At 42.1% G+C, this 24571-nt stretch overlaps 1 protein-coding gene across 1 annotated transcript in view; it reads left to right on the top strand.

Annotated features, from left to right (window-relative positions):
* Positions 1-24571, top strand: part of F13a1 (coagulation factor XIII A chain) — a 175253-nt gene that overhangs the window by 74212 nt on the left and 76470 nt on the right. Inside the window, exons 7-8 of the mRNA XM_055595172.1 lie at positions 13779-13953; positions 16419-16557. Of these exons, the coding sequence (XP_055451147.1) occupies positions 13779-13953; positions 16419-16557 (314 nt within the window). The remainder of the gene's footprint in view (positions 1-13778; positions 13954-16418; positions 16558-24571) is intronic.

The raw sequence follows: 24571 nt of genomic DNA, 5'->3' as shown, positions 1-24571 counted from the left end.
CCTCAATCACAAACATTCAGATTGCATTTTAAGTTTTTTTTTTTTTTCAAATTAAGGATTCTACACCTGAGCCATTCCAAAGAAACCGTAAAGTCAAAAATAGCTGTACAGAAGCTATTCTCCAGCCGTATATACAAACAGCCACTGCACAGTCCCTCACATTTTGAGATTTGAAACTTCAACTCTGCAGTTTGACTTTTTAGATTTGTACAAGGAAAGACTCAAATTTGGTCTATAAAGCACACAAAAGTCCCTTTCTTAGGGTGGAATTGTAGCAGAGAAACCCCATGGTCTTTGTCCTCACCCCTCCACCACCAAAGACCTTTTTCACATCTCCTCCTGTATACCTTATTTCTTTAAAACAAACAAACAAACAAACAAACAAACAAACAAAACTTCATTTACCAAAAAGCATGATTAAGTAAAAACTCATATTTTCCTTATTCTTGTTCACCATTTACATAGTTCCTGGCCAGTTTTTCCAGTGGTGGTGGGGGAAATTACTACCAGATTATCAGTGCACACACAGGGATGTGAGTCCATGCCACCCCCGAGAAGGAGGAGGTAAAGCTTCCATGGGGGTGTTACAAGAATCGTGTGCCCATCACTTCATTATTCATTTGCAAATTCCCAGTCTCTTGGACGGTGCTAGAAAACGGCTCCTTGAAGGAGTTGAGACACTGTCCAAAGTGCTATGCCTTCAAAATTATCAGCTTCTATTTCTGTTGCTATCATCTACCTCCACGGTTCATGCACATAAATATCAGGAAAGGCATTACTCATTTGAAAATGGCTGGAAATGGCAGGCTCATAGATAGCCTCTGAAACCCTACAGTGAGGGCACAACCCAGCCATTGGGCAATTTTTAGGGAATCTGCTGGTTGGCATTAATGAAGAATGTCATAGCACTCCAACATGGTGGGATCCTAAATTAGAATTTTTCCTAAAGGTAAAAGGCCCCCTGTGGATCCAGAATGACCAAGGAAACTTGGGTGATTCAGGGAGGTCCGAAGAATAATTCCATTCTCCACAAAACACACCAGGTGCCTCTCATCACCAGAGACTGTCATTTCTGTTTATTGAAGATTTTTAACAAATGACAAATCTATCAGAAACATGACAGAAAAGTGAAATTTTCTCTAACAAACAAACAAACAAACAAACAAAAAACCCATCTGCATAACTACTTGTAGAAAACATGTCAATTCCTTAAATAACTAATGTGCATAGGGAGAGGGTGAGGCATTGCAAGTCAGTTGACCTTATTCAAGGTCATAGTTATGGAGGTGATGTTATACTGTCCTTCATCCTGTCCTCTGTCCATAGCACAAGAGCTCCTTTGGTGTAAAGATGGAATTCCTGTCACCTGCTCCATCTGAGTCAATCCTTCCTTCCCTTCAGGTGGGGGCATGGAGGGACAGTGAACTGTTCAGACATCATTTTTTTCCCCTTGTGGTAAAAGCCAGCAATGTAATGAAGTTTCCATTTGTGGGCAAACAGTTTGGCTTCTCAATTATCAAGGTTACATTTCTTATGCCTGTTTGTCCCATATTTTTGGAGAAAAACAGACATTTATTACAAGCTATCTCTCCAATGTGATAATCATAGTCAATCTAAATGTCTGCTTCCCCTGAATTGCTTCCTGGAATGAGTTTCAACACAGCATCTATTTTGTAATCACACAGGCTATTTCTGAAGCACGGGTGCTTGCTTTTCAGCACTCCCTCCAAGCTGTGCAGACGGAGCTGTTCTCATCTCCTGGGACAAACATCCCCAGGACAGATGGCTACAGTACAGCACAGCCTAAGGGTCTCTTAGGACAGGCACTTTTTGCCCTCTCTATATCTCCTTTTCATCTTCTTCTCTTTTTGTCTCCTTCTCTGGCTTCTTTCTCTACATTTCCCGTCTCACATATATCTCTTTCATTTGAATATTTTTGACAACTGTTCTAAACCAACAGTTCTCAACCTGTGGGTTGCAACCCCCTTGGGAATCGCCTCATCAGATATTTACATTATGATTCATAGCAGCAGCAGAATTGCAGTTGTGAAGTAGTAGCGATGAAATAATTTTGTGGCTGGGGGTCAGCACAACATGAGGAAGTGTATTAAAGGGTATCGGCATTAGGGAAGTTGAGAACCACTTCTCTATGCCAACCAGCTCTGTAGCACAATAGCTCTGTAGCTCTGTAGGAATATGGTGATGGAAAAAAAAAACCCGCTGGAGAGCTAGAACTCAGTTTCCCTCTTCATCCATATTAAGTAATTTCACACATAGATAGTAAGAAATAGTGTAGCCAAATGAAACTCCTCAATTAGTAAGACACAAGCTAATAATTTCCTATGGTAATGTAATGGTTATTATGGAAAATGAATCTAAGTATTTACCCTTGTTAGGGTATACACACACACACACACACACACACACACACACCCTAATAATAGGTAGGTCAGCTATGTCTTTTATTATAGAGTTATATAGGTTATATAAACATTTTTAGATTAAAGAAAGAGTTATATACAGTAAAAAGAGTAGCTATCAAATGTATAAATATAAGTGATGTTTATGGGAATGATACTCAGTCCTAACAATATATAGATGTTTCCAGGACTTCCCTGTGGTTCTTTGATCAGCCTGCACCCCAAGAATTGCCACTTTATGCTCTTGCATAGGGTACGACTCACCTCCTTTGGAACCCCACATAAACATATTCATGAAGATGAGGTGAGATTAGCTTCATTCGCTCCATGAATTGTCACACAAGTCTTTACCTTTATGAATGGAATTTTATTATATTGTGCATTACGATTTCTCTATCCATCTGCCTGTTAATAGACCTTCTAGATGACTCCATTTGGGGGTTATTACACAGCCGCTATGAACATTCTGAATAGGTCTTTTCTCATTAAAGGTTTTTGTTCACATATATTGATTATACATAATGAAGGGTTTTTATGACATTTTCATACATGTATAGGAAACAGCTTGATCATCTCCATTCCCACTACCTTCTCTTATCCTTCCAACTCCCACTAATTCTTTTTCTCTTCCCAAGTAGCTCCCCTCCTGTTCTCATGTGTGTAATCAAGGTTGTTTACGAGAGTGTGGGCGGGAGATTGCTTACGGGAGCATATGTCCTGTCAGTGGCTATATCACGGGACTAAAAGTCTCACTCCTCAACCATCATCTGCATATAAATCCTCAGGGAGAGGTGGAATCCCATGAGACCCTCCCGGTCCCGTGACAAGATCCTGGCAGGCCCACTGCACAGAGCTTGCGCAGCAGCTATGAGTTCAACAGTACAAAAGCCCTAAGGCGCGTGGAAGTCAGTTCCCACCTCTGCCTGCTTTCCTCTGGCTCTTACACTTTCTGTGCATTCTTTCCTAAAGTTCCCCTAGCCTTGGAAACAATAGAAATGGCCCCTGGGTGGCTGAACACCCAACATCCATTTATTCTCTGTGTTCTGACCAGTTACAAGATCTGCAGTCATCACTGAGCACTGCAGGGAGAAGCTTCTCTGACTAAAGCCGACAGCATTAGTCTATGCTGCCCACACAGGTATTTAGAAGGCAATTGGACAGGCACACGGAGTACATTTAGCAAAACAGCAGTAGCGGCTTCCCCACTAGGGCCTGTGACCTCCTCGGCCATTGGCTTTCCTTTTAACTGAAAATTGTTTGTTTGTCTGTTTGTTTAAGACAGTGTATTCTGATTGCAGTTTACTCTCCCCAGGTCCTTCCCTACTTCCTGACCCACCCAAATTCACACAAATTTTTATCTCTCAGGCATCTAAATAACAACAATGACAACAACAGTAATAAATGAGATGAGATAAAATATTTTTCCTTTGCAAGCAGTTATTAATCGGAGATGGATTCTAGGTTAGAGACGGGCTTTTGACCAGGCTTATAGTACCAGTCGTGAATTCCCTTCTGTGTAGCAGACATCAAGTCCAATCAGAAAATGGTCCATTACCCCATAACAGGCCTGGAACTAGGGCACCCGTGGGCACATCTTGCCTATCTAGTTGGTATCAATACACACAGGGCCCACAGCTGACTGGGGTATTAGTGACAGTTTTCTTTCAACAGCCTGCACAGTGCCTTCCATCTTCTTACGCGCAAATTCTCCTACGTGTGGAGTGAACACGCGTGAGAGTGCGTTTTACAGAATATGCATGCGTTTGATTTTGTGGGGTGCCCCTCTGTTAGTCGTACAGAATAGTTGCGTGCTTTACATTCTTCCAGAAATGTATGGCAGGCGCATCTGTTCCTGGTGATTCCAGTCTTTTAGATTTACCCAACTCAGTGTGAACGTAGCCAGTTGCTGTTTCATTTTATTTTCTCTAATGTTCAGTAGTGCTGAGCACCTTTTCACAGGCTTCTGCCCATTCACAGACCTCCCCCGCTGTGATGTCTTTTCAGGCCTGCACCTGTTTTCCTGTTGGGTTATTTGTATTCTAATTACAAAGATGGGGTTGTTATGTGTCTATTCTAAAGCCATGGCTCGTCTCAGATACATGTAGAGGTTATTTCCCACCAGACCTCTGTGTGTGTGTGAGAGAGAGAGAGAGAGAGAGAGAGAGAGAGAGAGAGAGAGAGCAGGAGAGGCATGCATCATGGTCTTGTATGGACAGAGGAAAGCTTTATGAAGTCAGTTCTCTCCTGCAGCTGTTATGTGGGTGCCAGGGTCACCAGGCTTCCATACTGGCTTCTTTACACTGAGCTGTCTTGCCAGCTTCGTTCATAAGAGCATTATTTAAAATGGTATAAAGTCCAAATTTTAATCTGTTTCTGTTTGACTTGGTGGTACTGGGGATCACATTGGGGACTTAGGAGTGTTAGGTAAGTGACCTACCATTGGGCCACACTACCAGCTTTAAACTGCTTTAAAAAATAGTTCTGTCCAGGACATAGGCGATTTTTACAGGACAAAACTATATTACCCTGTGTTTCTTTTGGAAATGTTTATGACTTGGGCTTTTGCATGTTGACCTATAATCCATCTTGAGGTTTTCCAATGACGTATGAGGTAGGGTCAAAGGTTTTTACTCCCCACAAATTTTTATTTGTTTTTCCAGCACCATTTGTTTAAGCCATTCACTTGCCTCTTTCAAATTGATGTGGGGGCTTAATTAGAAATGAAATGACCAGATGAGTGTGGAGCTACTGTGGACCCTGTTGTTTGTCTTTCTTATTCCAGGACAGCACAGAGTCTGTTACTATATTGCTACAGAAAAATTATCCCATCAAGAAACCTTCATCTTGCTCCGCCAGTATCATTTTGGCCACCCTTGATTTTTTTTTTTTTTTTTTTTTTTGCTAGCACTTCTGCATAGTGTTAGAAATTTAACTACTTCTGCCAGGTGGTGGTGGCGAATGCCCTTAATCACAGCACTCGGGAGGTGGAGGCAGGCAGATCTCTGTGAGTTCAAGGCCACCCTGGCCTACAGAGTGAGTTGCAGGACAGCCAAAGTTAAACAGAGAAACCCTGTCTTGGAAAACAAAAACAAAAATAAAACAAAAGAGAAAGAAATTTGTCTATTTGAAAATGTCATCGGCATTCTAACCAACCCATTGTTGTGGTATAGAAAGGAAATATTAAACCCGTATGCGTAATGTCACATTCATCCACGAAGGAGAACTCTCTGAGTGCCATTCACTGGTGGCCCTAGGAATGCATTCAAGTTGATATGGTGATTTCTTTTTTGCAAGCACGGGAAATCTGGTAATGGGAGCAAAGACGATCAAACCAATGACATGGCACCTTGTGGTAAACAGACGAGCAGTGTAAAGCAAAGTGCACTGTGTGAGCCGAGCAGGGATATAGCACAGTGACAGGGAAAAGGTTCCCCATGATACCAGCCAGGCTTTACACATTCAACAGGCACACGCGTGGTAATGAAATGAAGGGCTTGGCGTGTGGAAGGGAACTGCAGGAAGGCGGTACAACATTACAGCAGCACCTGGGCAGAAAACAGCTAATTAACCCCCCATCATTCCACCCTGGCTGTGAAAATCCAAAGTAGTGCTGGGATTTCTTTTCCTTCAGATAAAATGTTAACCTGGCATTGATAAGTGCCATGAAAGGCCAGAGAGTTCCAAGCAGGGTTGAATAGAATCCCTGCAGCTCTATTTCTTCCTTCTTGGGCATATTTGTAGGGTTGGCTGCCCATGGAATAGTCCCTTAAGAACTTTCAGCTCATCTCCCCTCCCACCCTTACCATGTAACTTGGGGGAAAAAAAAAACATTAAAAAAAACCAGATCTCCACATTCCCAGATAAATGGGGCTTACAGAACCTGTTTTCTTCTCTTGCTTTTTTTTTGGGGGGGGAGGGGGAATAGTAATTGAATACAAATGTATAAACAAAAAAGGGAGCAGCTGTTATTAAGAACAGGTGACGCTTGTGGCTCTCAATACAGCAGCTACTGAGTTTCACTGACAAAGCCCTCGGTGTGTGTGTGGGGGGGGGCACAGGTGGTCTACTACACCTAAGACAGGTCACCACAAGGCTGTGGGGGACCTGTGGTTTACAAAACCAGGAAAGAATTTTTACTTCAAATCATTTCTTTTCTTCCCAAATGTAGCTATATATTCCTTACAAGCGTTCATGTTGTCCCAGATTCATATTCACTGGTTTGAGAAGCTGTAGGCAAGATTACGTATAAAACTATTTTCTAAAAGAGTTACAAAATCCTAAGCCTTTATTAGACCATAACTTTAAACAATGAAATTTAACGGAATAAAACAGGTTTATAACAGAGAAAAGTCATTTCATCATAGCCCGTATAAAATGTACATGCTAAAGAAGAGAGGTCCCTTTACATGCATAAAAAAGAAACAGAAAACAAACTGTAGCTGTATAAAATGAAAAATCTGGGCTGCAGGGAAGAGGACACGCCACAAATGTCAAATGTCTTCCCTCGTCAGTACTGAAGTTAAAATATGCTCGAACTTCACAGCCCTCTTTCTATCATTTGAGTGGTACAGACAGTGAGCTTTTTCATACCCTAAAGTGGAGCTCTGCCCGGTGTGAAGCTGAAGAGTGGGGCAGCCCACCGTTTTCAGCTGTGCTTCCCCAGGACCAAGCATGGCCAGTTCTGCAACCTCCCTGGTCACAAAGAGCTTCCTACGCAAGAGGCCCCATGTTCCCTGAACATTCGCCAGGGTTGATGACTTTCCCTGGGAAGAGAAACTGTTTAGTCCAGTCCAGCTTGTAAACCAGGGTGTTCGTTGGGGTTCTCTGCAGGGACACGGATGACTAAAGAGCAGCGTGTCGCTGTGAAGTCCATCCCAGCCTGGCTGAGGGCTGATGGAAGCTGCATCCTCAGAGCTCCCTTCAGGACTCACAGGCAGCCCTACCTGGTAGCTCTGAGTCATGTAACTTTTTTGAGCTTAGATTCATGAATCGTAGAAGCTGTCCCTTCTCTCTCTAAGGTAATGGTTCTCTCTTAAGATACAGGTTGTAACCCCTTTGGGGCCAAAAGACCCTTTCATAGGGATGGCAAAAAAAGATATCCTGCATATTAGGTATTTAAATTATGAGTCATAACAGTAGCAAAATTACAGGTATGAAGTAGCAGTGAAATAATTTTATGGTTGGGGGTGACCACCACATGAGAAAGTGTATTAAAGGGTCACAGCGTTAGAAAGACTGAGAACCACTGCTCCAAGGACAATGCTTCAATTCAGGGGAACTAGCTGAAAAAAAAAAACAAAACCCACATCACACAGCCCCCTGATGGTCTACTTCCTGGATGGCTGAGTCTCTTCCCCCACCCTTTACAGAGCACTGTTTCTGTGCCCTGCCCTTTGCTGAACAAACCTAGTTTAAGGACTCCCTCAGACCTAAGCCATGAACTTGGAGTAATAGCCCCACTAGGCACCTTCCCTGACACTTGGTGGGAGTTTTAATCACTCTCTCCGCTTCAGCAAATACCACAGAAAACATAAATATTAAAATTAAGGAGAAATCTGTAATTGAATTTTCATTTGTAAATGTCCCTGCTTCCAATGCCTTTTATACAAGCCCTTTCTTTGGTTAAAAAAAAAAAAAAAAGCAAAGAAGAAAAAAGGCAGCAATAAAAGCTATATATATATTCTCAAAAATGAATTCAAGTAATCCATAAAAATCTAAAGAATAAAATTAAAGCAGTATTCCCACATTTTACCGAATTATTGCCAGATAACATTCTCTTGTGCCTATATGCTTACTCCGCCACTTCCTATCAGCTCATCAAGTCTATGGCTCAGCATCCTGGCCGGTGGTGCAGTGAAGATGGCCTGAGACCACTTTGGCATACTGAAGTCAAGGCTTTTGCAAACATACCCGGAAGTGAATTAACACACTGTGTGGTCATTCCTTCAGGCACTTCCGTCTTACCCTCCCAAATGGCTGTGCTAATTCACAACTCACCAACATGGTATAGGATTTCCCTGAACAACGTGCAGGCAGCTCTTTGGTGAGAAGCCTCCTCTCATTCCTACAATTTTTTTTTATCTTTATGTTTGGCAGTTCAGTCCCTTATCAGATGTATAGTTTTCAGATGCTCACCCAACCCATGGGTGGTCTCTTCAGCCTTGTGAGTCTTGTAAGTCCTGTGAGCCTTCCTGAGCCCCTAAGGTTCTCTTTCTGTATGATACCCAGTTTTTCTATTTGCCTTTGTTGTACTAAATCTTTGGTCTAGAAAATTCCCTTTGCAGCTATGCCAAAAAAATTGGCAAACTCTATTTGTATGGGTTTATTTTTGTGTTCTTTGTTGTGTTCCATTGATCCACTTGTTTGTATTTATCCCAAATGGCATCATACTATTTAAAGAATTATGTTTAATTATACTGAAATCTTACTTAATTGTATTAAATCTTACTTTTAGCAGAAGAAAAACACTAAATTCTGCAGAAGAAACTGTTAAAACTTCAAATAAATGTCTCTTAATTAGATATATCATTTCCTAACAGATTCTTACAAAATTAGTTCAAATTATGAAACCAATTAGACATAAAGTAATTATATACTTTAAATTATATTTTAATTTTAGATGGTGTCAGTTAACTACAGGACCAACACACCAAGTCATTAGCATTTTCTCTTTTGACTCTCATCTCATTTTCCTTGTAAAAACTTTTGGTCCTACGTTTACAAGCTTTTAAACTCATTTTTGTAGCTTAACTGAAAAATGCTTAACTGTAATTTTCATGGAGTTTATGATTCTTGTGTTCTCTGGGATCCTTCAAAACTGAAATTTTATGCTGCTTGGCCTTATTCTGGTACAGCGTGGCTGTGCCTTACACCCTTGAGACACCTATCTCTCAGGACTATGTGAATTGTGGTTGACAATGTTTTGCACCGAATGGTACTTTGGAGAAATCTGAAGACAGCCCGATTACCTCAATATTTACTGATTTGCACTATTTCGTCTAGGTAACCAAGAAATTATTTTCTTTATTCAAAACTTAAATTGCTTATTATTCCTAGGTCAGGGGCCTGTGGACCATGGATGGCTCTCTGTGTGGAGTCAGTGTTCTTGTGGTTAAGCCAAATGCTCTAGATTATGGTCACACCTTTGGTTTCTATTTTGAGGCTTCTCTGCTTTAAGGACACTCATTACCTTTGTGCTGTGTCATCTGTGTCCTCTTAGCTTCTCTCTAATAACTTCTGTCTTTTTAATTAACATTTTTAGATTATATCATTTCTCTTTGATGTCATTTATTTACTTTTAATGCTTTCTACTCTGTATTTTGAAGTTAATGGTGCATTATTATTTTTGAATTGATATTATTTGGTCATCCATTTTGTCCCTTAGGTCAGTGATCTCCTTATAGACTGTGAGAAAATGCTCCTTGGTTTTCTGCTATGTGTGATCTTTGCTTTCTTCCTCTCACCCTATTTACTAGGTCTTCTGTTTTTTATATTTATACACAGTTTTCCTTTGGGTATATTATTTGTTCTGATAGGTGAAATCTGGCTCTTCTCACCCTAAGATGAATTTCATTTCTCCACAGACATACAGTTCTTAGGGCAATGTACCTCATGGTCTGCTCTGAAATTCATTGGGGGACTGGAGCAAGGATGAGCAACCCTGGGGCAAAGGAGATGGGCTGAGGAGAGGGATCATCCTTTCTAGAGTACTGCATTCTGCTCCTTCTTTTAGGAAAGAATTCTGCTACTTCTTTCATGTAGTCATGGCCCCAACTCCCCTGAGGAGACACTCTTGGGCTTTCTATCGTTTCTATATCATAGTCACAAAATATCTGCCTGTTTTGCCATGTGACCCTTCCCCACCCATTTTTCCACAGAAATTGCTCCATTCTTTGGTCAGAACAAGATAAAGAAACCATTGTAATTACAGATTTTAAAACGCAGATGAAAAACTGTAGAGTTGTGCTGCTTCAGCTGTCTGGCTTCTGAGCAACCAGTGGTTAAATTGGAACCTGAGCCCTGCTGCTTCCCTGTGCCACTTCATAGACACCTTCTGCTTTGGGCACTGAGCATTGGAGTTTCTCAAATTATCTTATACCACTAATGTTGCTGATAGTAACTTTGGGAGTGTTTTTTTTCTTTTATCCAATTTTGTAGGCACGATGACATGAAAATTTAACTTTTTAAATGTGTTTTATAATTATTTTATGTGTTTAAGTGTTTTGCCTGCATGTTTGTGCACTGTGAGCATGCAGTGCCTACAATAACCAGAAGAGGGCATTAGATTCTCTGAAAGAATCCTTGAAATCAAACCCTGGGTTCTCTGGACAAGCAATCACTATTCTCATCTCTGAGCCATCTCTCCAGTCCTTGGCATGGAAATTTAATGCAGCCATATTAATGTTAAAGATCGCTTTTAGTCTGTAGTCCCAGGTTCCAATTGTATGCTGGATCACCAAAGACCCAAAACCATGACATTTGTTTCTACCCCTGGCTAACTTTGAGTTTATATAATCAGTTGCTATAATAACCAACTCTAACAAGTAAATGCCCCAGAATGCCCTTCACTTGTCCTTCTAGCACATTTTGTTGTCTAGAAGGGGCTATTACTTTAACCCTTTTCATCTGTCGTTGAAGACACATCTTGCTCTGTATCTGAGCTCCTTAAAAATCAATGTTCTAATTAGAACACAGTAGCTAATCTGGCCAAATGCTAATAAGTGAGAATTGTGATTTATCTAGCAACAGGGGCAACACTCAGCATTAACAATTAAAAGGTCTGTAAGGAAGAGGGCTATTTATTTCTTACTCTTCTCCCCAGCTGATTGGGTTCCACTTTATGCTATTAGTAGCCTTCGATTTAACAGCTATCTATCTGGAAATCAGACATCAGAGCCGCAGTTTAGGGACTTTTACCTCTGGGATCCATAAACTCTATTCTGCTTTTCAATGATAATGTACTGCCTTTCCACAAAGACCAAGACATACCACAGGTGCTCCCTGCGTTCCGCCATAGTAGGCACAGATTTTCTGATAATTTAATTCACCATCAAGGACAAGCACTGCTCAAGAATAGGGCCAGAAGGGTTGGCTGAAGGAAGTTCACATCAAAGCCTTGAGCTTGCTGGCAGAAACATGAAAGATTTCCACCTACCCTTCCCCATACACATTCAATGAATTAACTAAGTCTGTATAAGAGTCTTCACTCTAGCTCCACTGGACACAACGTCAAAAGGGGGAAATAGCATTTCATTTGGTACTGACTACTTACATGATGATGATACAAAGTTTTCCGAGCTTGTCATATTATTTCATGACATCACACACTTATTGGCTGACTCGTTCTGGACAGCTTGAATGGCATCCCCTCTACCAAACCCCAGAGAACAGGACTACCCTCCAACCCAACTGGTTCGCCTCTCCTTTGAACTCCCGCTCTACCTCTATGCACTTTTGTCTTCATCATGTCAAAAATTATTCCCACTTGCTTGGCTTCTAAGGAAAAGGCCTTATGCATAGTCAGCATCCAATGCTATATGGCTTTTGAAAATAGACCTGATTGTTGAATAACTAAGGAGCACCAGCTCTTTATTTGGACTTTCTGGAATTTAGAAAGATATATTTTCACAGATTTAATCTCCGTTTTCAAAGAACTCTTAAAATATTTCAGAATAATTGTCCTTTCCAGCCAAGCACAGCAGGCCAAATGGAGAAGTCCGGCTGGTTGCCAAGGCTATGTGGTTGGTTCATGAGGCAGCAGAGACATAGAAACTCACTATATTTCTGTATTTCCTCTATGGCTTACCTAATCTAAGCACACAGCTTCAGAGCCTGTATTTGGCTTCGATAACTAATTAATATATTCTCACTATCACCCAGACTGACATTTCCGAGCTGATGTGCATGTAAACTATCTGTGATTTGTGTTTTAGAGTACATATTCCTTTTAAGCAGGCTTGGGAAGAGCTTGACATCATGCTCTGATGAGCGTAGAGGGTGCCATTACTGCTGATTCTTGGACCACGCACTGAGTATTCAAAATCACTGTCACGCCAATTATGAGGTAGTACCCAATTTGAAAAGAGTTCCCACTGTTCCTCACCTGGATTCTGGCAACAAAGAGATGAAAGCTATGGGCCAAAAGAAATAGATCCATCAGTGACATAAATAAATAAATAAATAAATAAATAAATAAATAAATAAATAAACAAACAAACAAATAAATATCACTACTTTCTGGCCTTTGTTTTATTTCTAAACATCTATATATTCTAAGGAACTATGTTTTGCCCCTCATGTTAGGTATACTAGATGTTTCTACTCTAGTGTCAAAGTGTCATCAAACATTCTAAATTGCTGCTATCTGCTTGAGTTTCTACCATCCTAAAATCATACTATCTCAGACCTTCCAGGTAAACTGAAAAAACCTTTTAATATAATTATAAAAGTAGTAATTCAAGTGTAGTTCAATGGTAAAGTACGTGCCCAATACAAGGCCCAGTTTGATCATCAACTCAAATATATATGCGTATGTATGCATATTAGTCACTTTAAAATCATTAAAGAATATTTGTGTTTTCTGGGTAGTGTAAACGTGTGCGGCGTGGGTGTATTGCTGCATGCAGACATGACGGGGGCACACATGTGCATAGAGAAGACAGAGGAGGATATCGCTCAGGTGTCCTGCTGTATCATTTCCCCCCCTTAGACCTTTGAGATAGGTTTTAGGGATTTGAACTCACGTAGTTATTCTTATGCAGCAAGCATTCTTACCCACTCGGTCATCTCCCCAGCCTGAACAGTATTCCTTTAGTGAAATTTTAAAAAGTAACTAGTTACATTATCCAAGGGAATCCATCTTCCTATTGACTCTTAGTGGTGCCCTTGGCAATAGGTATTGACCTTGGCGGTTTGTGAACACCCACTCCTTACCAGAAAAGTAAAAGCCCACTTTCACTTATGATTTCCCCTTTGTCAGCTGAGCCCCACCTTTCACCAGTACAAGATTCCCTCCCAGCTTTTCATTTTGCAGTCCCTCTCCTGTCTTCCCTATGTCATTCTAGGCCAAACCACACACCTGATGTAGATATTTTTCAAACCGAATCAAGAAGACTTTTTTCTACTCACCACGCAACTACCCTTGAGGTAGTCTTGGCCATCAGGCCTTCTGTTTGCACAGTTCAGTCGTTTATCGTTACCTTTGGTGATAGCGTGACAAACTGAACAGGAAGGGGAAGTGTTTTCACCACGCAGGACGAGCAGAAGACACTGGAAGCCTCAGCTTGCCCCTTGCCAGTCTGGATGAGGGGATCTTCTACATGACTTTTCTTTTTCTCCACCTCCTACGGCCTCATTTAGGTGAATGCCAAGGATGATGAAGGTGTTATTGTTGGATCGTGGGACAATGTCTACGCCTATGGCATCCCGCCATCAGCCTGGACAGGAAGTGTTGACATTCTGCTAGAATACAAGAGCTCTGAAACGCCAGTCCGATATGGCCAGTGCTGGGTTTTTGCTGGTGTCTTTAACACATGTAAGTATCCAGTAGAATAATGATATTTAATGTAACAGAAATTTAACTTCAAGTCAATTTGTCTATAACCTGGCAAGGAGACTTAACAGCTCCCATTGGCTCTATAGAATTTATGGGTGACTATTCTGGGATGTCGTCAATGCATAATTAAATTGTTCTGGGACAAATATGCTCACAGTCTCTCTGACTGCAGAATCTTTATGGGAAGAATGATAGACTGTTTCCTACATGATCCATCATTTGACACCCAGAGCAATAGAGGGTCGGAGAAGCTAAGGAAGAGAATAGGAAAAGTGTGAGCCATTTTAAACATTTCTTTTAAAGGTTAAATAATAAAAAATAAGGTAAGGCATATTATGATTTTTGAAACATTATATAAATATGCTTCTTTGTTTATCCATGAGACGTCTTGTAAGTACTTAAAAGTTTGTCCTAGATATGAAAGGTATAGTCAGGTCATTTCATCTTCTTCATCTGCATGTCTCAAGGAGCCTGATCAGTTAGGCATCAGTTCCCAGTGAGCATCTTCACTTCTCCAGCTCTGCTTCTGGGTTTAGACCACACACATCCCATCTGCAGAGCAAAACAGATGAGATCAGAATGACTCTCTTTAGTCTTATGCATCATTTTACCAAGTAGCACTAGCCTTCCTTGGCCCAGGCACTGCTACAGTTAATTCAGTGAATATTTTAAAAGGCTATTCATTTCACTATGTCTTCACCAACTGTAATGATTTTCATTCACATAACATTCCTACCACCTTGGAGAAGCATTAAGTTCAAGTCAGGATGTCCTTTCTGCCTGCTCATTAATAAAGAGTGCTTTGCCTAGTTAGCATTTTTTAATAAAAAATTTTAACAATGAGAGTCTGGGGGGTATAGGCTTGGGAAAGGACACTTTTTAAAATCAATGTGAGACCCGCCTATCTTACCACAAAGTTGTAAGAGTGTAGGGCCTACCTAATCTTGTTCCACACAAACAGAAATGACATTTTCTTTCATTTGTTGTGATTGCCTATAATGTCACCTGAATAAAAATATTTTCTGAACCTTTTGACTATATTCGAGGACTAAAAGAATATTCATCAAAAGTGGCTGCATTGTCCTCCAAAAAAAAAAAAAAAAAGAATATTCATTTTCTGGGAGCAACTATCTTCTGAGAGACTTGTCCTATGTCAGATAGGAATTTGAGCTTTGTAGTGACTGAAGGTTGGAGGGCATCTTGGTTCCTTGGGATGTTTAAGCCATGGCACAGAAAGGAAGCCATACCCCTAAACTCATTTCAGGAAACAGTAAAAGACCTCAGTCCTCCTCACACCTAAAATTCCACTGCTATAACCCAATACCTTTAGGCTCAGAACCAGGTTAGACAGTGAAACCTTACATCCACGTATGCTGTTTGCATAAAGGAGGTTCTCTGTGCCTCAGAATGGGCTTCAGTGGCAAATTAAGCAAAGGCAGATCTTTGCTATAAAGAGGTCACAATACAAGCAAATCAGGAAGGAAAGTTGGTGGCAGGAGGATCTGGTACCCCAAAGTCAGCTTTCAGCTCTCTTAAATTATGAGTAAGGCAGTCTTCATCAAGTCCCCTTCAGTAATAATGTGAACTAATACCCAGAAATATACATCACAGTTCACCAGCAATGGAACGTGGGTGTCAGTCATTATACTGGTGAATAGAGGAATGTAGGAGTGACAAGCCAGTGGTGGCTGTCACCCTGTTGTTTGGTGCTGGAGGCCAAGTCATTTAAAGGACAGGACACTGATATCCGCTAAGCTCATATTTGTACTTCCAAGGTTGTTCTGTTGAAAGGGCTGGATTGTCTTTGTTTAAAAAAATGCTAAATTATTCTGATGTAGAGGAAGGGGGGAAGGCAAGCCAAGTCATTAATCTTAAAATTGTCAGCTGAATTATTTCCAATGAGCCCTGATGTCTGGTGGCCTGGGAGCCAGAGGGAGCATTTGGATTAAGCTTAATCAATAGGTGCATATGGCAAGAGATGCACCTGGGTAATTCATTATGTAATGAGTAAAAGGAGTCAGTGGTGTCACCCTGCACAGAGCGGTACAAGAGCGAATTTCATCCGGAAGTAGCATGCCCCACCGAGGACCTGCCCTGTACAATCCTACCTTAGGACAGACTTTCTATAAGTTGTGCTTCCAAGAACATGCCCTCTTAAGAGGATTGATTACTGCTACTTTGGTGAACCCGTGGTTAGAACTAAACTATTTGCGTGGGCTATTGGGTTTCTGTTAGAAATCCTGTTGGCACCATCTGTTGTTCCCAAGAGTCTAACACACGTTCTCTCTCCAGCCCTCAGGGGCCTGAACAAGTCGCACTTTTGGGGTGTGGAACATCTGAAGAAGGGTCTCTCCAGGTTGGGATGGAGGACTCATAGAGAAAAGGAGTTTTCATTTTGTTTTGTTAGGTGGGTTGGTGTCTCAAATGGTTGTTCTCACCTACAGTTCTAAGATGTCTTGGAATCCCGGCGCGAGTCATTACCAATTATTTCTCAGCCCATGACAATGATGCCAATTTGCAAATGGACATCTTCCTGGAAGAAGATGGGAATGTGAGCACCAAACTCACCAAGGATTCAGTGTGGTGAGTTTGACTTCCAATGGCATGGGCTGGTGTCAAGCAAGAGGGCTATTCCATGGGAGTTCTAAGACAGACATCGCCAAGTGCTTCTCCCTTGCATTTTAAGGACATTTCAGTATCATAGGCATAAATGTCTTATTGTCACAGAATTTCTTTTTAAGTGGTGAATGGGAAATGGGAAATGAGCAGACAGTTTGGGCCATGGTGAAAAAAGTCAATCGCCTATCGGTTTGAGAACAGTTGTCACAGCCAGCCATGGGCATAGCTAATGCACATACTTGGGCTGGTTCCTCCAGAGCACATGGTGCACACTGTGGTTGATGTGGAACTGCAGCCAGCACTCATATGTGCCCAGAGTCTCCTCTGCACCAGTCTCACCTGTTCTGCAGTAATATCACATGAATGACACAAGAACCCTCATTTGCAGATGAGGAAACTGTGGCCCAAAGAGATTTTTCTCAAGGTCACCTATCTCGTAAACTGGCAATAAACATCTCCGATTCTTCATGCCACCTATTTTTACTTCTGAAATACAGAGTTACTCTTTTGAGTATAGTGTTGAAACTGGCTTTGACTGTATGCCTAGTTTCCAGTTACAGATGAAGATGGGGAAAAGGTGACATTCTTCCACAGGCCAGCTTCATGCATCTTTAACCCTGGACCGCAGTACTAGATGCTGGTCACCCTACGGTAGTGTGAGAGCCCAAAGAAATTGTTGTTTGTGGAGAACCCAACAGTCCAATGCAGCACCCGTATGTGAGGTGAAACTCCTCCGAGTCCAAATGAAAGAATATTTAGGACATTCTATAGAGGACAAAATTGGAAGGTAATTTGAGCTGGCATTGAACTGGGTGAAATTTTCAAGCCAAAGTCATGTCCCTTGTAGTTGTTCTTCCCAAGTTCATAAAGCTAAAGTGCTGTAGGTTGTAAAGGCACCCAAATGGGGATGGTGGGAGGTTACAAGAGCATCTTTAAGAGAAATTGAAAGTCAGAAGCACTGAAAAACCTGTGTTGTGGGCGTGGATTGACTTCTGGAGTCGCATTAACCCACTAGGACCTGTAAGTGACCACTGGAGAATGGTGAAAGGCAAATGGCTGAAGTGTCCCCCAACTCACAGCAGCAGGTTACTATGAATAAAATATAGAGCCTCTTATTTGAAGCAATGGGCTGAGAGAGGATGCTGGAGGGCATGGGCTAGACAAAGCCTGGCCCATCGAAACCCAACAGCAATTTAAAGAGCCATTTAAGCCTGTGGAATTGCAGCTCCCAGCACTGCCTGTCTGGAATGGCCAAAACAGACCAAAACATCAGCCCCTAAAGCCCACTGCTGATGGTAATGGCAGAATGAGAATTATTTTGCTTTCTCTGTAGCATGGCAACACACATACACACACACACACACACACACGATACCTTTACATAGGCAAGTTCAGTCCCTCAGCTTCTTGATCCAAATATCCCCATATTAGGTCCCCTATAAGGAACCATATAGTATGATGAGGCCCTAAATGCTGTTGGTAAGGAGTGGCTAGATCTTGCTTTTATCATCCAATTGTCTTTGACATTGTTCTGAGTTCTGTTCCATGTCTCAGAGCCTGCCTTCAATATTCCCCCTAGCACATAAGATCTTGATCCTGGCCTGGACTGCCACATCCCCAGGGTACACAGTGACCTAGGCTCTTCTGTCCTTCTCCAAGGCTCAGGGATTTGGGTATATGATGACTAGTGGCCTATGCTACCCCAAGTTAGGACATACAGACTCCAAGGACAGGGACAAGGACAAGAACCTAGGGTTTTGGCTCTACTGCAAGCCAGCTGTGTGACCTTGAGCACAGCAGAGTTTCTCTGGGCCTTTTTCCTTCTCGAAAGTAGAAATGACAGAATTCCCTATTTCACTCAGCGCAGAGCCGAGTGGAGCAGGTGCCTAATGAACACTGGCTGCCGGGATCGCCTTCTTTATTAGATGCACAGCTGGAGTCTCGGGGAAGCAATATGTTGCCATCCTCCCGAGTACCTTGACAAACTCCAAAGAGAGGGGTGCCCAGTGTCCTGCGATGACCGATACTTCTGTGACTTTGGGGGTATTTTTAAAGAAAAGGCAGACTCTCGTTTGTGCCTGCACAAACACTGTTGTGCTTCCTAAACTATGTGTGTTCTAGGAAGCCAGACCATGGTCATCACAGCCACATACACAGCCACACCCTCATCCAGCTTTGGGTTAGGCTATTATTTGCTGTTTGGCTTTGAGGAAATGACTTCACTTGTCTGTGTTTCAGGATCTTCACCACCCTAGCACTTACCGTTTCCTAGTGGGGTGGCTGTGACAAATAATGAAATGGGGTTATCTAGGCAAAAATACAGGCTGAGCATGTCTCAACCCAAAATCCGAAGTATTCCAAAAATCCAGAAGTTCAGGTGTAGAGAATTCCACACCTGCTCTCATGGGAGTCAGAATCAAAACAGAGCACACTGAAAGGCGTCACACACAATCAAACTTCTGAATGTATGTGAGATGTATATGACATATAGGTCAATTTCAAGTCTAGATTTGCGTTCCACCTCCAAAAATACCTTATTATGTGTGTGCAAATGTTCCCAAATCCAAAGAGATCCAGGACACTCTGGTGCTGGTATAGTGTTCTCAATCTATATTAGCTAATGGCAGGTCTGACGAAGGAAGTGCTTGCCATCGGTAGGAAGGAAGGTTGATCTGGGGGGTGAGGGAAGAGATTGATGCTAAGCAGATTCTAAAGCATTGGTAGGAATGATTACTGCACATCAGATGACTCCTCGGAGGTCACTTTTGACCCAGTAAGTTCTCTAACAAAGTTCTGAGGAGCATTCCCCCTCTCCCAACCCCATGATCTTACCTCCCTGAATAGGCTCCAACATTCCTATCAAAGGATATCACCCCAGCCTGACCCTTCACTCCTGTACTCACCATCAGCCCTCCACTCTTTAAGGAAAGGACATTGTAAGAATGAATGCTCAATCCTGTTGACACTTAGGTTCCAGTGTTAGCGATCTGTGCTAAGCTGATTTGCCATTTGAGGTCTCTATGACCTACGACATCTTCCCTTTCAGAATTCAGCCAGGTTTATGAGGGCCCAGATCAGGAGCCAGAGCAGCAGGGCCTTTCATAATGCTGGCTCGGGAGTGAGCAAGGGGGTGTGACAAGGAGCACCAAGGACAGGACATGTAGTTTAACTTCCTACTTCCTGTTTGCTGTCTTAGGTCCCCTCCGGTAGATACTCCGGTGTGGAGCATATAGGGGATCTGTGAGTTATTATAGGCAGTTTGCCAAAATGGCTAACCCAGCACTTTACTGCTGCATTATGGGAATATGAAGGCCTCTCTAGGAAGGAGAGTCAATTCATGCTCTGCGGACATGACAGTTTCATTGCACCTTACAAGGGCTGTTTGGCCACCTCATTCTTTGCAGGTCACAGTGGAGTTGGAAACAATTTTAAAAGACTGAGTTGGTGTCGCTTACCGGGTCATAAAAGGTACTTCACGGCAGGGGCCTCCCTCCTGCTCTGTGCAAGTGTTGCTCAAGTGTCCCTTGGCTGGAATGAGTAGAGAGTGGTTTGATGATTCTGAGTGGGAAACTGTGCCCTTCTTGCCTAGTCCCCATCAGAATGCAGCTTCCATCAGCGAAGCAGTATTTGGTCTCTTATCTGGTCTCTTATTTTTGTTTGTTTGTTTGTTTGTTTGTTTGTTTGTTTGTTTGCCTGCATTCAGCAGCTGGCAGGGTATGCAGGAAGCATGGGAAAACAGCAAAATGCTAACCAAAATGCTAACTGACTAAATACCACTTTTCATCCTATAAACCCTCACTGCACCTGACTATGTCCAAACTTCAGGTGCTGAGGTTACAGGACAAAGTAATCAGGCTTGCTCCCCTTGAGATGCTCCCTAGTGTTCCCCAGGAGACGACGTACATAGAACGCCCTACATAAAATAAAAGGAGGTTCATAATATCCGCTGGGAAGCAGAGAAACCAAGGAGGGGGGCGTTATTCTAAGCCCAGGGAAGCAAGGCTGCTCTCCTGGGAAGTGGCCATGGAGTCAAAGTCATTATCCTTCTGCAAGCTTCTGGCTGTGCTGTTCAAAGATGGAAAGCCCCAGGAAATGTCCTTAGTCCACAGATGCAGCCCAGAGGTACATTATTAAAGGTCCAAGGGCTGAACTGAAATGGCCAGACATTAGCTGCTTCAGGGACCAGGCAGTCAGGCAGGCAAGGATAGACCTGCACACAGGGATCGTGGATTGTTATTATGACGGTGGGCATAGTAACATTTTCGCTCTCATGATGTGGCCGTCGCAGCACTTCCTGCATGCCAGCAAGAGCCTCTGACTCTTCATGCCACCTCCCTAAGAGAGATAATGGCCCCCAGCTCTGCACCTGCAGAAGCAGATAGTTCTTGCTGGCTGGGGCTGAGATTGAATGGTGTTACCCAGGTACCTCTCCTTCTTCCGGTTAGTGCTGGCCAGTTAGTTATACCTTCTGCCTCCTTGAGGCAAACCCAGCCTTTGCCCTCTGATCTGTTTTAGAGGCTCCAACTTGCACATCATCCCAGAGTGTCTCTTAGGGCAAACGGCTTCACCACCTACTGAACAGTTTGACTCTTCATTGTCCAGATCGCAACCTTTCACTCCTGCCCTGCTCCAGCCCTCTCGCTGTGTTAGCGGAAGCAAGGCAGCCCACAACTTAACCATGGTTTCGGCTACCACTGTTGACTTTACAAAGCAGCAAAAGCACTTCGGGGTAGTCCAGTGATGGTCATGTGGGTGCTGGGGAAGCTTAGAATTCAACAGTTGCTGAGTCCATGATGCTGGATGACTCGGTGGTCTCAGTCTGGCACTGGAGGCCTGGACAGTTCCTGAAGAGTCACTGGTCTCTAGTCTGCCTGGAAAACAGAAGGAGCCATATGGAAATCTATTGTTTTATAAGTTAAGCTCTCTCTCTCTCTCTCTCTCTCTCTCTCTCTCTCTCTCTCTCTCCCCCTCTCCTTCTCCCCTCCCTCCCTCTCTTCTTACACACAGGAACACACACGGCGTAAAGTGGTGTGTTTAGATCCGCCACCAATTACCTGGACCTTGGACAAGTTCCTCACCATCTCAAGACTTTCACAGCCTCAGATGCAAATGTAATACCTCAGTATTAATGAGCTATAGAGTCCTTCCCAGCTTCAACAATAGCTTTAGTTTAATAAGTTATGCTGTTCTTCTATCCAGACCCTTCCTGTAGAGTTCAATGTTGTCTGTCACTTGCTTTGTGTGAGGGCTGCAAGCATGCACGCAGCCAGGCTGTGGCCAGCCGGCTCATACATAGGGGCCCCTGTGTGAACTGGCTTCACATCAGTTTCCTAGAGGAAAGAAGCAGAGCAGAAGGAGCATGAGAATGTATTGCAATTGGTTAACCAACTCCAGTGCATCTAAAACAAAACAAAACAAACAAACAAAAAAAAAATGAAAAAAACAAACATTTCTTAAAAACTTTCTAGAAAGAGTATAACTGTTGTTGCCTCTGCTTTAACCTCCAAATGCAAATCTCTCTGTGCACCGGAAGTGTTAACCACCAAGTGCTGGCAGAGCACAAAGTCCGGATCTCTCACCTGGGTGCTCATCCCGCAATAGTTCGAATGTCCGTTGCACCTACATGGTGTTCTATACTCCACAGGCACATTTTTAAAACGGGCCGTACTGCCTTCACATTAGCTTAGACGTGCTATATATTCCTATAGGTTGGACTCCTATATTGCTGAATCATCTTCAGTTTCAATCACTGTGGAAAATAGAATGATCTGAAAATAAATTCCAAATAAAATAGTATAGAAGAAAAATCCTGAATATAGACTGAACTACTCAAAGATGTTGGAGAGTTTGTAAAATTATCTCACCATGCATCCAAGTTCCTAATTCTGAAACTGTATCCAAGAGGTTTGTTTTCAAACATTATCTTCTCACCCATATTTTTGGCTAACTCACTCTTATAACGATCAGCGGGAGCTAGCCCATGAGCTCCACCATTTGCAGACTGGGAATGTGCGCTGAACATGGACCAGCATGCTCAACAAAGACTCGCAGTTACTTGCAAACTTACCTCCAAAGAATCAAACACTCAGCCACTTTCTGAGTGTCCACGCTTGCTCTAAGTGATAGCCTGTTTAACGGTCCTTTAACAGCCTTTCCAAACGTTTCTACTATTGTCCTCATCTAAAGATGGGCAACTTAACCAAGTTCCCAGCTGTCAGACTGAATTACAACCCCATGGACCTAAACTGAGAATGCCCCGTGTGTGTGTGTGTGTGTGTGTGTGTGTGTGTGTGTGTGTGTGTTTGTGTGTCTACATATATGAATATATATTCATTATTGGAAGGTAACACAGAGATATAAAATCTGTTCTTTTGAAGTGCACAGTTCAGTATTTTTACTCTCTTCGGTGTTGGGTAACTCTCATTATCTAGCACATTTTCATTAATCCCAAATGAAGCCTCATTCCTCCAGCCCCTGATGGCTACCAACTTTCTCTGTTCTGTCGTGGTGCTCAGGTATGGACATTTCATATACATGAGTCATACAATGTGTGACCTTTTGTCTGGTTCCCTCCGCAGAGGATGCTTCTCATGGTTCATCCTCATTGGAGCATGTGCCGAGACTTACTCCTTTTAGCCGATGAATGAAATTTCCCTGTGTGGACAAAGCGTGCTTTATTTAGCTAGTCATCAGCTGTCCATTGGAATTGCTTCTGCTGCCACTCTGATCAGCCATGTAGAAGTCTTTGTGAGAACATATGTTTCTAGTTCTTTTAGAATATACTTACAGCTAGGGAGGCTTGGTCAGATGGTGGCTTTACCTTTAACTGAGAAACTGTGAAACTTAGTTCCAAATTATCCCCACTATTTTATATTTCTACCAACAGAATATGAGGGTTCCAACTTCTCCATATCCTTGCCAAAGTGATAATTTTCCTGGACTTTGTTTTTATTTTAAACTGTTACAGCCATAACTGGAATGGCAGATTAAAGGCCCATTCCTTTGTGGACTGATGTTATTGAATGCCTTTTCTCTTTTACTGTTTTTTTTTTTTAAACAAAAATAGCCATTCAGACCCCTGTCCAATTTTAAAATTGGGTTGTCAATCATCGCATTGTAGCTGTTAGTTACATGTTGTGGATGCAAACAAGCATTTTCCTAATCTCTGGGCTGTCTTAAACCAGACCATCACTAATGGTCTGTTTTAAACCAGAAAAATTAGTTAGTTTGTTTGTTTATGAAAACCATGTTACAATTTTCTCTTTGGTTGCTTGTACTTTTATTACCACATGTACATATAAGAGATAATGTAGTTCATGCTGACAAACACTTGCTCCTCTGCTTTCTTTTTAAGTTTTCTAATTTTATAACTTACACCTGAATCTAGGATCCATTTTGAATTAATGTGTACTTAGTGGGAAGGAAAAATAAAGTAAGGAGGAAAGTTTATAGGAATTGCTTCTAGCTGTTGCAGAAAGCCCAGACTATGGGCGGGACTATTTATGCCAAGTGATCACTGGGTCAAAAGAATAAGAATAAATCCTGAGTTTGAAACTTTTCAAGAAGTTTCTAGAAAAGCGAAACAGTAACAATGGGAGTAGAAGAATCTTTGAGGGAGTTCAACCCTCTTTTTTTTCTTCTCTTTAATGAGCTTGTAGGTCATAAACTTTCACAGCTGTTGAGGCTATTTTCAAGATTGCCGTAGAGATAGGGAAAAGGAGATGAAAATAAATAAAACCAGACAGGGTTAAGAGCTCTTACCAAGAATGACATGATTTTCTTGGATACATGCTGCTCAGCTCATTGAGAGTTTTATGTTCATTACTAGAGTTCTAAAACTGTTGGTCTTTTTTCCCCTAATATTATTGTTGTCATTCTGCCATTGAGGAAGTGCTTCCCAAGCGCTCTCTCTCTCTCTCTCTCTCTCTCTCTATATATATATATATATATATATATATATATATATATATATATATAT

This window comes from Psammomys obesus, unplaced genomic scaffold (assembly GCF_907164565.1).
Source record: "Psammomys obesus unplaced genomic scaffold, mPsaObe1.curated_primary_1811, whole genome shotgun sequence".
NCBI classification, from domain to species: domain Eukaryota; kingdom Metazoa; phylum Chordata; class Mammalia; order Rodentia; family Muridae; genus Psammomys; species Psammomys obesus.
Note: the sequence above shows the minus strand (reverse complement) of the source record. Positions and strands in the feature narration are given on the sequence as shown.